At 36.3% G+C, this 13383-nt stretch overlaps 1 protein-coding gene across 2 annotated transcripts in view; it reads right to left on the reverse strand.

Annotated features, from left to right (window-relative positions):
* The window catches only part of NRDC (nardilysin convertase), a 112037-nt gene that overhangs the window by 65890 nt on the left and 32764 nt on the right, over positions 1-13383 (reverse strand). Inside the window, exons 2-6 of one of the 2 annotated variants that reach the window (XM_004001970.6) lie at positions 8940-9267; positions 6003-6136; positions 5018-5087; positions 4780-4861; positions 3805-3958 (exon numbers count right to left, since the gene is read on the reverse strand). In XM_004001970.6, the coding sequence (XP_004002019.1) occupies positions 3805-3958; positions 4780-4861; positions 5018-5087; positions 6003-6136; positions 8940-9267 (768 nt within the window). The remainder of the gene's footprint in view (positions 1-3804; positions 3959-4779; positions 4862-5017; positions 5088-6002; positions 6137-8939; positions 9268-13383) is intronic. The other variant, XM_004001969.6, reaches the window with a different exon arrangement.

Here is a 13383-nt window from a genome sequence, read left to right on the forward strand (position 1 = left end):
CTATCAAATACTGAGAAAGGGGTGTTAAATCTCCCACTGCAGTTGGTTACTTATTCGTTGGTCTTTACATCTGATTTACTTTGAGGCTATGCTATCAGATGAGTTCAAACTGGAAACAATTATGCCTTCCTAGTTATGTTTTATCAATATGACATGAGCCTCTTGAGCAACATTTTTTTTCCCAAGACTTACTACATGTACTAGGTGCTCAGTCATGTCTGACTCTTTGCAACCCCATGGACTGTGGCTTGCCAGACTTCTCTGTCCACAGAATTTTCCAAGACTGCTGGAGTGGGTTGCCATTCCATTCTCCAGGGGGTCTTCCCAACCCAGGCAAACTCAGGTCTTCTGTATTGCAGGAAGATTCTTTTTACCATCTGAGCTGCCAGGGAACCCTTCCCAAGCCTTAGATATCTAAGTCTTAAAAACTATTTGATTAGGCTTTTAAAATCCAGTCTGTTTATCTTTTAATTGGAAGTTAATCCACTCATATTTAATAAGAATTATTGTTACATATGGATCTACATCTACCTCCATCCTCCTCTGTCCTGCTTGTCCCACTTGTTCTATCCCTCCTACTACAGTTTTCTTCTTTGAATTTATTTCAGAGACTTATTACAAGTGTTTTCCTTGTACTGGTTTGGAATTTTTATGCCCAAATTGTGTTCTTTCAGCAGTTACCCTTAAAAATATTACATGTATCCTTTTAACTTATCAAAGTCTAATATTAACCTTATAAAAATACCTTTTTCTCCATTTAGCATTACTCCTGATACATTGTTAACTCCGTATACTTTTAAGTTTCATAATTACTGTTTTAAGTAATCAATGCTCATTTTTATTATTCATATAAAATGACTTTCACTGCTCCACTATCATTTTTGTAGCTCTGATCTGTATTCTCCTTCTGCCTGAAATATATTCTTTAGAATTTCCTTTGGTGAGCTGGTGCCATGCACACTCAACTGTGTGTCTCAAGGTCTATTTTACAATCATTCTTACAAGATATTTTTTGCTTGGTGTAGAATTTGTAGTTGGTGGTTATTCTCTTTCAGGCTATTACAAGTATTCTACTGTCATTGAGCTTCCACTACTCCTGCTGAAAAGTCATCCATCAAACTAACATGACTTTAAAGAACTTCTGCCCTTCTATCTGGCAAAGATTTTCTATGTTTGGTTTTCTGTAGTCATTATAACTTTCTACATGTTGATTTCTTTTAATATATACTTTTGGAATTTGTTAAGACTTCTTTACCCTCTGATTTGACATTCTAGAAATTTTCTGGTGATTAACCCTTCAAATATTTGATCTGTATTACTTTTCTCTCTTCTCCTTCTAGTTCTCTGCTGCTGCTGCTAAGTCGCTTCAGTCGTGTTCGACTCTATGCGACCACACAGACGGCAGCCAACAGGCTCCCCCATCCCTGGGATTCTCCAGGCAAGAACACTGGAGTGGGTTGCCATTTCCTCCTCCAATGCATGAAAGTGAAAAGTGAAAGCGAAGTCACCCAGTCGTCGTGTCCGACTCGTAGCGACCCCATGGACTGCAGCCCACCAGGCTCCTCTGTCCATGGGATTTTCTAGACAGGAGTACTGGAGTGGCTTGCCATCTAGTTCTCTAGGTATATATATATATCGGACATTTTTGCTCTATTCTCTAGGCTACTTTTCCTTTTTTCTGTATCTTTCATTTTTTTCTCTCTTCATACTGTATTTGGGATTTCTCTTGGTCTATCTTTCAATTCACAAATTCTAACATCGTCTATATGTATTCCTTTCTTAAATCTATCCATTGGTTTAAATTTCAATTATCATGTCTCAGTTCACAATGCTCTTTCTTAATTTTTATATTTCAAATCTCATAGGTCACATTTTATAGCTTCTTATGACTTACAACTGTATTCAAACTTGTCCCTTATTTCTATAATAACGATAACTGTACTTAACCATGCCAATCTCTAAGATTTCTAAGGCATTAAGTCTTTTCCTGTTTCCTGTTCTCATTCACATTGTCTTATTTTGTTGCATGTCTGTTTATGTTTGACTGAATGCTGGTCACTCTACTTGAGAGTAGATAAAACAAAGGCATTTTCTTTTTGAGAGGGTTTGTTTTTGCTTCTCCTGGGCATCAGGAAACAGGTTCTTTAACTAGACTTTATATTAAATTTCATCATCTCTGAGGTGGTTGTAATTTTTCAACACATCCTTTGCCTATTCTTTTTTTCCAGTGAAATGTGTTTATTCATGAGTATTCAATTTGTCTACTGCTTAAGTTTTCTTAACATGATGTAAAACTTGGGGAGTTGAAAACTTTGAAATCAAAGCAAACACGCAGTCACCCTAAAGAGTATTCCTGATTTTCTAAGATTATAAAAAAGATAAATTTGGGCCTCATTTGCACTGTTTGATTAACTTCTTTTGTCTCTATTCTTTTGTTATTTTGAAATTAAATGTTTATATAGATAAACACTGGTATCAAATATATGTACTGTGAGCATATCCTTAAGTATGCGATTAAAAAGAGCTATAAACTATTTCACTGAATACAAAGTAGACAGTCAAATTTCAGATTAAAGAAGAAAAAACACTATTTTTTTTTTGTATCCTATTATAAACACTGTCATCAAAGTAATTATGTCAATTTTAATGGGATTTTGGCATTGTTTTAGTAGAAAAGCTATTAACTTGGGGGTTCAAGAACAGACAAATATTTGTTTCCTTGAAAATAATGGCATATGCTTTCAACTTACAGGAACTTACCCAAAAGTTTTCTCAGGGTCAAATTAATTCTTAAGGGATGAGACAATTTAAGAAAACTTAACCACTGTCATGTTTTGAGAATTTTTTTTTTGTCATTTGTGTTTTGATTTTATGGCATTTTTTTATATTAAAAAAAAATCTGTATTAACTCATTCAAGACATCTCAAATAGGTATCTGCCAAATTCTTGATACTAGAGATAACCAACAAAAAATGGACCAAAAACTGCCATCAGACCTTACATTATACTGGTCAAACTCAATTCTTTCTTTCTTTCTTAGTATTTCAATCTTATATTTATCTAGATTTTGGTATGAAGTGACTTATTTTTACTACTGTATGCTCTGCCTTACAACCTTGCTATATCAAAGCTTCATTAATGCCCTGACAAACTTTTGAGAAGATAATTTTGAGTATCAAAAGCTCTTTTTAAAAAAGTTTTTAAAAGATTCATGCAAATACACTCAGAAATTTCACTCCTTAGAACTTAGCAAAAGGAAATGATTAAGGATGTACACAAAGACTAAAATATTCACTACAGCATCACAGTACCAGAAAACTAAAAATAATTCAACTGTCCAATAATATGTGAATGGTTAAACAGATACACAATTACTTAATCATGTTTTGTAAATTATAAGACTGTATACACCTTGTTTTTAAAATATGAAAAGATATGAATAAGCTGATCCCATATATGTTACAAATATAGATGGCTACATTCCAAAATATCAATCATGGTTATCTCTAGATTATGATAGAGAGCAATTTTACCTCTTTTCCCTTCTGTTTTCCATATTTTTTATTTACAAAATTCAAAAGATGTTTAAATGGTTTCAGTTTAATCTTTAATACAAAGACTAAGTATTACAGAATAAGAGCCAAGGTATATTTACAATTTGCTCTTTTCTCCAAATAAATATTGTTGATAATCCTACAGAATTAGAGTACTGCTGGAAAAAAATACCACAGAACAATACCCAACATTGCCAGTTGTAAGATGGCACCAGATAATCAAAATAAAAATATATTTTGGGTTAGTTACCTGTCCAGGGCTTCTTTGAAGTACTTCCTCTGGACATCAAACTGAAAGACTGTACGTTCACAATCAGTTGAAGCATTATCACTGCCCCCATGTTTCTTCAGGAAGGCATCAAATCCATTTTCATCTGGATATTTCAAGCTACCCATGAATACCACTAAATGAAAAGAATACAGAGTCACAGAACACAAATATACAGACAATGCTTTTATTAACAAGTATGAAGTTTCAAAAAAACTGGTAGAAAATATGCCAACAGTGATTACATCTGTATAGTACTTATTTTCTTCATAGAACTTCTGTTTTTTTAACTTTCCATAATGCTCATATATTACTTTTAAATTAAAAAACTAAATATTTTTAATGAAATATATAATTTATTTGAAAAGGTTAAAATGTAAACTGACATATATGCAAATTAATTTTTACTATAAAAACTCATAAGGTAAGAAATTCACCCTTGAGTAGCTTAGAAAACTAGCATACAAAGAAGTAGTAATTCAAGAGTTCATAACTGGATAGCATTCACAAAGGTTTCACTTGGGTACATTAATAATTACACTGAAGATTTACTGTTTTGCTTTGATATTATTTGTGCCTTTTTATTTTTTGTATTTCTAATTCTTTGACATCTTAAGGCCTTGCCAGTCCCTGAAGGAACTGCCCCTCCCAAGATGACAGTCTAAACTCCTAAAGATTAGCAATTTCCTCCTCATTGGTTGGCCTTACTGTACCTGAATAATAAGACTTACATTTTAAAATAGCTTCCTAAGCAGTTTCACTCTAATCCTCAAAACAAGTACACTCAAGATTAAAATTAAGTCTTTCCCCTATGATATTCACTAAGATTTTTTTCTTAGTTTTTCTCTTATTAAACATTATCACAATCCTGTCAAACCAGTTATTATCTGTGAAATCAATTCTTACAAATTTGGAGGAAAAAACACACCCGGGAATGATATTTTACAAAGATCTTACTGTGCTCCAAAAAGTGTGCCAGCCCGGGCAGGTCATCTGGATCAGCAAAACTCCCAACTCCAACACAAAGAGCCGCTGCAGACTGGAGTAAGTAGAACACATAAAAATAGTGAGTCAATCCTACAGGAATAATGATGTCATCTCGTTTTAAGGATTCACTTGGAGATGGACCTTATCCAATAGAAAGTAACAGAATTCTTTCCCTGAGAATCTGGAGGAGCAGCAAAGTGAAACTCACCAGAACTGTGTCAGTTTCACCCTGCTGCTCCTCCTCTTGCCATCCTGCAAAATGCTGAACAGGTGCAGACCTAAGGGAAAAAGGAGAAACAGACAGGAAAAAAGCCAAGGGGGACTGGCCAGCCCACCCAAGTATCATTTCGTGTCAGCATTTCAAAGTTCTGAACCAAGTTTGTTTCCTGATTAACCAGATTTCAGAAATCTGCATAAGTAATATACCTGAGGAGATTTTCTCTAAAGATTGCTAAACAATTAAAGACTCTGTGTTTGTTAATTTAAGTTACTAGATGGAAACTTCTCAATATGTCACTCAGAAAATATTGTTTTTATTAAAACAGGCCATAAAATAACAACTCAGAAATACATCTAACAAAGATAATAAATTAATGGTTATTAAAAAATTTTAAGCCATTAAAGAACTACAGAACTAAACTTTAAAGAGGCTTTTTAGTTCTTCACTTCTTCTTTAAGGTATAAAAAATACATTACTTATTGGTTGACATTTTCCAAGTACTTTGGGAAAATCAATTTGCAACGAAATAGATGGTCAGGAGGTATGCCAAATTCTGCATTTAAAATGATCAGGGCAACCATTATATCAAAGTAAGTTAAAAGACACAAAAAAGGAGAGAAAAATAGTCAATTTGAACCCTAAAGGATAGAAAGCTGAAATTTAACTTTCCCGAATTTTACAAACGTCAATTTTAAAGGGCTAACACATTCGATGACACAGACTATTCTGATAAATGATTATCCTCTTAGAAGGCTTTAAAAAAAAAATAGTGTACACGTGGTATAAAGTCTAACCATGTGTTGGCAGGGGGGCGGGGGTGTACATTTTTGGAAGAACCAAACAGCCTCACTTGATACTCATAAATCCCTTATTTAAGATGTAGACACATAAACTTAGTTAAAACATGAGGGAATATCCACTTCTTCAAAGCACAGTCTAATGGGTTCTGTGATGTGTTTAATAGATGCCTAACCTGCTTTCAGCTCCAACTACCCCATTAAGCTTTCTTGTCTTGAACAGCAGGGTTGAAGATATTTTTGTATAAGTTGACTTAAACCACAGTTTATCAGTCAGCTTTGACCACAGCAAAAACAGGCTCTGCAATTGCTAGAAAAGAAATTCATACTTGAGAATTATCTATCCAAAAAATTCATACTTGAGACATTCATACTTGAGATTTAAGAAAGCCTTGAACAAATCATAATTCAGCATATATCATACTTAAATTCCAATCTTGTTAATTTATCAAAACTTTAAGATCAAGAACAACTTTCTTCTGGGAGGAAGAAAGTAGAGGGGGTTAAAAATGATGATTAAAAGAGTAGCCAACTTCCTAATTAGGTAAATGTTTTCCAAAAACCTCAAAAAATTTTCTTCTACTATCCTTACAAATTCACATATTCATCTTAAACACAGTTCACATTTTTCAAATAAAAAAATCATAAAACCACTGCAAAATCCTATACTACTCTTAAGCCACCTCTTATCTAGACTACCTACTTTATTTACCTTTTGTAGGCATTTATTCATTCAGTGAATATAAATAATTTTCCATGACTACAATCATGGGATCTTTCCTTTCACTAGTGTACCCACAGCATAAAACAATTTGATTTCATCTTCAAACTGCACTAACCTCCTCCATTCCTTTCTAAAATCCAGAAAATCAGCCATCAGTATCTTATGAGGGAATATATCATACCAAGATCTCAGAAAAGACAGGCAGCATCTAAGCCATTTTTTAAATGATCACCAGAATCTGACCCTGCTGCTTCTAGACAAGGTAACATTTAGAGTTCGATGTATGTAATAAGCAAAATAAAAGGGAAGTGAAGTGAAGTCGCTCAGTTGTGTCCGACTCTTTGCGACCCCATGGACTGTAGCCTATCAGGCTTCTCTGTCCATGGGATTTTCCAGGCAAGAGTACTGGAGTGGGTTGCCATTTCCTTCTCCAGGGGATCTTCCCGATCCAGGGATCAAACCCAGGTCTCCCACATTGCAAGAGGACACTTTACCCTGTGAGCCACTAGGGAAGCTCAAGCAAAATAAAAAGGGGTACCCAAAATACTGGATGCACATCTTCTTTTGTCAAACAGGTTCATAATTGCTATATAAATCTAAAATATTTTATTATATCTTGACAATAAAATTGGCTGTCAAAAAAATTTTTAACTTAATCCTAGAGTTTTGCTTATCAGTTGATAGAGGGTATGAAGAAGTCCAAATACAGGAAAAGCTATTAACAGAGATACAGGAAGAAGTTTATAAACCAGAAATATTCAGTTATGAAATTATAACACAGTAAGTCTGGAGCTAAAATGGACTTCAAAATTTATGTAACCTAATTCTCTTGTTTTAGAAATGAGCGGGAAAAACGAGAAAATGAAAAAGTCTAAGATCATTTGTAAAGATAATGACAATCTCAGAATTCAGGTTTCCTAACTATCACTGTTCTTCCCACTTGACTTATTTCTTCCCTTCTATTATTTCTCTATTTGGAATTATAAGATCTATTTTAAATTAAAAGTGAGTTGATTAACTCCTGATTTATTTACAAAGACTTTAGTATAGACTATAGAGACTATAAAGACTATAGCCTTCCTGGTGTTTTGGGTTATATAGACTATAAAGACAACAGCCTTCCTGGTGTTTTGGGTTTTACCCCCAAAGCCTTCCAAGCTAAAATCACTTGGCCTATCTTGCTCTGCCAAAACAGGCATCAATTATAATCTGAATCGCAAGAGGGAACAGCTTCTTTAAACATGACTCAACCCCTCCAACACCTAAGTGAAACAACTAGCACACTCTTCTTTAAAAAAAATTTTTTTTCCAGGAAGAGTACCTATCAATTTATCTAAGACATACCTACTACTAACATTTCAAACTGTCACATTTTGAGGGCTGATTTTATAGTGTTATACATGTGATCTTTTAGATTTTAGTGTTAATAATCTGAACTTTAATTCATTTTTTTGAGAATAGTACCATGTTGAAAATATTACCAACATTACAGATACTAGTTTTAACAATTTGCTAGTCAATTCCACTATAATGGCCCCAGAATATTATACTCCAATATAGGTATTTTCTACTTCAAAATGGAAGCATTCTTCAAAAAATATCCAGAGAGGAACATTATTTCTATCAACCAGTACTTATCTATTCACCTACTATTATTAATATGTTTCACTAACTAAGGCTCAACTCCCCATTTCTATTTTAATTCTTCCAGTTTACTTATTAATTATTTGGACCACTGATGCTTCCCCATAAAAATACAAACCACATTCAGTTACTTACATAGAAATTACCCATGAGGATTCTCAGAAACACAGGCCTATGTAAGAATTCTACACGACACTTGTTCTCTTATGCTTTTTCCAGTCTCTCCAAGGATAATACATTCTGTTATTCCTCTATCCCAGGCTAAGAACTTTGCAGATTCACAGCTCCAGGTATTTGTTTTTAAAACATGTCGTCAAATACTCCCAGTGATTATCTCTGAGAGTTATGGTTATGGGCAACTTTTATATTTTTGTTTTTATTTTCCATTAGCTTCTATAATGAGCACTTGTCACTTTTATAATAGAGCAAAAAGAAGCTTTTTTTCCTTAAATTTTTTGGCCACACCATCTGGCATGAAGGATCTTAATTCCCCGACCAGGGATCAAACCCAGGCTCCCAGCAGTTGAAACAGAGAGTCTTAACCACTGCTAACCACTGAACCACCAAGGAAGTTCCTAGAGGAAAATATTTTTTTTAATGTAATCTTTACATAGAATAAATATTCCTTTACTGAAGATCAACAGATACGTACTTCCTATTTGCCAGTAAGAGACAAAACATAAGTTTGAAACTTATCACAAAGAATTCTCAAATTAGAAAATGATGTAACAGACATGACTCACACCTGTTTTTCAGTGGTTTTCTTTCTAGCTTCTGCCCTCTCTTCTAATTCTTCCAACTCATTATCCTCAGTGTCAAGATCATCATCATGTTCATCATCATCATCATCAAACTCATCTTCATCATCAAAACCTTCTTCATCATCATCTTCTATTTCTGCTCCAGAATCTTCATCATCATCATCATCATCGTCATCATCGTCATCATCATCATCCTCTTCTTCTTCCTCCTCTTCATCCTCTTCATCATCTGTTGCATCACCCATTTTACCTTCCATATTACTTAGGTCTGAAATCAAAAGTGCCTGCAAGCCATTGCGTAATTTGATGTATCTAAAAAATAAAAATTGAAAAAAAAAATCAAAAAACATTCAAGTCAGATATTCATTATACTATGACACTGAAAGATGAACTCCCCAGGTTGGTAGGTGCCCAATATGCTACTGGAGAACACTGGAGAAATAACTCCAGAAAGAAAGACGAGACAGAGCCAAAGTAAAAACAATGCCCAGTTGTGGATGTGACTGGTGCTGGAAGTCAAGTTCGATGCTGTAAAGAGCAATATTGCATAGGAACCTGGAATGTTAGGTCCGTGAATCAAGGTAAATTGGAAGTGGTCAAACAGGACATGGCAAGAATGAACATCAACATTTTAGGAATCAGCGAACTAAAATGGACTGGAATGGGTGAATTTAACTCAGATGACCATTATATCTACTACTGTGAGCAAGAATCTCTTAGGAGAAATGGAGTAGCCCTCATGTCAACAAAGAGCCCAAAATGCAGTATTTGGGTGCCATCTCAAAAATGACAGAATGATCTCTGTTCATTTCCAAGGCAAACCATTCAATATCACAGTAATCCAAATCTATGCCCCAAGCAGTAATGCTGAAGAAGCTGAAGTTGAATGGTTCTATGAAGACGTACAAGATCTTCTAGAATTAACACCCCAAAACAATGTCCTTTTCATTATAGGGGACAGGAATGCAAAAGTAGGAAGGCAAGAGATACCTGGAATAACAGGTAAATTTGACCTTGGAGCACAAAATGAAGCAGGGCAAAGGCTAACAGCGTTTTGCCAAGAGAACACCTTCTTCCAACAACACAAGAGAAGACTCTACACATAGACATCACCATATGGTCAACACCGAAATCAGACTGATTATACTCTGCAGCCAAAGATGGAGAAGCTCTATATAATCAGCAAAAACAAGACTGAGGACTGACTGAGGCTCAGATAACGAACTCCTTACTCCCAGATTCAGACTTAAATTGAAGAAAGTAGGGAAAACTACTAGACCATTTAGGTACGACCTAAATCAAATCCCTTATGATTATACAGTGAAAGTGACAAATAGATTCAAGGGATTAAATCTGATAGAGGGCCTGAAGAACTATGGATGGAGGTTCGTGACACTGTACAGGAGGCAGTGATGAACACCATCCCCAAGAAACAGAAATGAAAAAAGGCAAAATGGTTGTCTGAGGAGGCCTTACAAATAGCTGAGAAAAGAAGAGAAGCTAAAGACAAAGGAGGAAAAAAAAATCTGAATGCAGAGTTTCAAGGAATAACAAGAAGAGATAAAGACTTCCTCAGTGATCAATACAAAGAAACAGCGGAAAACAACAGAATGGGAAAGATTAGAGATCTATCTCTTCAAGAAGATCAGAAATACCAAGAGAACATTCATGCAAAGATGGGCAAAATAAAAACAGAAAGGTATGGACCTAACAGAAGCAGAAGAGATTAAGAGGAGGTGGCAAGAATACACAGAAGAACTGTACAAAAAAGATCTTCACAACCCAGATAACCACAATGGTGCGATCACTCACCTAGAGCCAGACAACCTGGAGTGCAAAGTCAAGTGGGACTTAGGAAGCATCACTACAAACAAAGCTAGTGGAGGTGGTGGAATTCCAGTTGAGCTATTTCAAATCCTGAAAGATGATGCTGTTAAAGAGCTGAACTCAATATGCCAGCAAATGTGAAAAACTCAGCAGTGGCCACAGGACTAGAAAGGGTCAGTTTTCATTCCAATCCCAAAGAAAAGCAATGCCAAGGAATGTTCAAACTATCGCACAATTGCATGCATCTCACATGCTAGCAAGGTAATGCTCAAAATCCTTCAAGCTAGGATTCAACAGTATGTGAACCAAGAACTTCCAGATGTACAAGCTGGATTTAGAAGGGGCAGAGGAACCAATGACCAAACTGCCAACATCCACTGGATCATAGAAAAAGCAAGGAAGGAAATTCCAGGAAAACATCTGCTTCACTGTCTACACTAAAGCCTTTGACTGTGTGGATCAAGCCTTTGACTGTGTGGATCACAACAAACTGGAAAATGGAATACCAGATCACTTTGCCTGTCTCTTGAGAAATCTGGATGCAGGACAAAAAGCAATAGTTAGAACCTTACATAGGAAAATAGACTAGTTCAAAACTGGGAAAGGAGTACAAGGCTGTATATTAGCACTTTGTTTACTTAACTTATATGCAGAGTATACCGCGCAAAATGCTGGGTTGGATGACTCACAAGCTGGAATTAAGATGGCTGGGAGAAATAACCTCAGATATTCAGATGACACCACTTTCACGGCAGAAAGCAAAGAGGAACTACGGAGCCTCTTGATGAGGGTGAAAGAGAAGAGTGAAAGGGCTGGCTTAAAGCTCAACATTCAAAAAACGAAGGTCATGGCATCAGGTCCCATCACTTCACAGAAAACAGATGTGGGAAAAACAGAAACATGACAGATTTTATTTTCTTGTACTCAAAAATCACTGTGGATGGTGACTGCAACTATGAAATTAAGACACTTACTCCTTGGAAGAAAAGCAAAGACAAACTTAGTGTATTAAAAGGCAGAGACATTACTTTGCTGAAAAAGGTCTGCATAGTCAAAACGATGATTTTTCCAGCAGCCATAAATGGATACAAGAGGTGGACCACAAGTCTGAGTGCCAAAAAATTGATGCTTTCAAACTGTGGTGTTGGAGAAGACTCTAAAGAGTCCCTTGGACTGTAAGATCCGATCAGTCCATAGGACAGAAATCGTATGAACCTAACAGAAGCAGAAGATATTAAGAAGAGATGGCAAAAATACACAGAAGAAATGTACAAAAGATCTTCATGATCCAGATAATCATGATGGTGTGATCACTCATCTAGAGCCAGAAATCCTGGAATGTGAAGTCAAGTGGGCCTTAGGTAGCATCACTACGAACAAAGCTAGTGGAGGTGATGGCATTCCAGTTGAGCTATTTCAAATCCTGAAAGATGATGCTGTGAAAGTGCTGCACTCAATATGCCAGCACGTTTGGAAAACTCAGCAGTGGCCACAGGACTGGAAAAGGTCAGTTTTCATTCCAATCCCAAAGAAAGGCAATGTAAAAGAATGTTCAAACTACCGCACAATTGCACTCATCTCACATGCTAGTAAAGTAATGCTCAAAATTCTCCAAGCCAGGCTTGAGCAATACGTGAACTATGAACACCCTGATGTTCAAGCTGGTTTTAGACAAGGCAGAGGAACCAGAGATCAAACTGCCAACATCCGCTGGATCATGGAAAAGCAAGAGAGCTCCAGAAAAACATCTTTTTCTGCTTTACTGACTATGCCAAAGCCTTTGACTGTGTGGATCACAATAAACTGTGGAAAATTCTGAAAGAGATGGAATACCAGACCACCTGACCTGCCTCTTGAGAAATCTGTATCAGGTCAGGAAGCAACAGTTAGAACTGGACATGGAACAACAGACTGGTTCCAAATAGGAAAAGGAGTACGTCAAGGCTGTATATTGTCACCCTGCTTATTTAACTTCTATGCAGAGTACATCATGAGAAATGCTGGGCTGAAAGAAACACAAGCTGGAATCAATTTTTCCGGGAGAAATATCAATAACCTCAGATATGCAGATGACACCAGCCTTATGGCAGAAAGTGAAGAGGAACTAAAAAGCCTCTTGATGAAAGTAAAAGAGGAGAGCGAAAAAGTTGGCTTCAAGCTCAACATTCAGAAAACGAAGATCATGGCATTTGGTCCCATCACTTCATGGCAAATAGATGGGTAAACAGTGGAAACAGTATCAGACTTAATTTTTTCAGTTCAGTTCAGTTTAGTCGCTCAGTCGTATCCGACTCTTTGCGACCCCATGAATCGCAGCACGCTAGGCCTCCCTGTCCATCACCATCTCCCGGAGTTCACTCAGGGAGAACGTCCATCGAGTCCGTGATGCTATCCAGCCATCTCATCCTGGGTCATCCCCTTCTCCTCCTGCCCTCAATCCCTCCCAGCATCAGAGTCTTTTCCAATGAGTCAATTCTTCACATGAGGTGTCCAAAGTACTGGAGCTTCAGCTTTAGCATCATTCCTTCCAAAGAAATCCCAGGGTTGATCTCCTTCAGAATGGACTGGTTGGATCTCCTTGCAGTCCAAGGGACTCTCAAG

This window comes from Ovis aries, chromosome 1 (genome assembly GCF_016772045.2).
Source record: "Ovis aries strain OAR_USU_Benz2616 breed Rambouillet chromosome 1, ARS-UI_Ramb_v3.0, whole genome shotgun sequence".
NCBI lineage: Eukaryota > Metazoa > Chordata > Mammalia > Artiodactyla > Bovidae > Ovis > Ovis aries.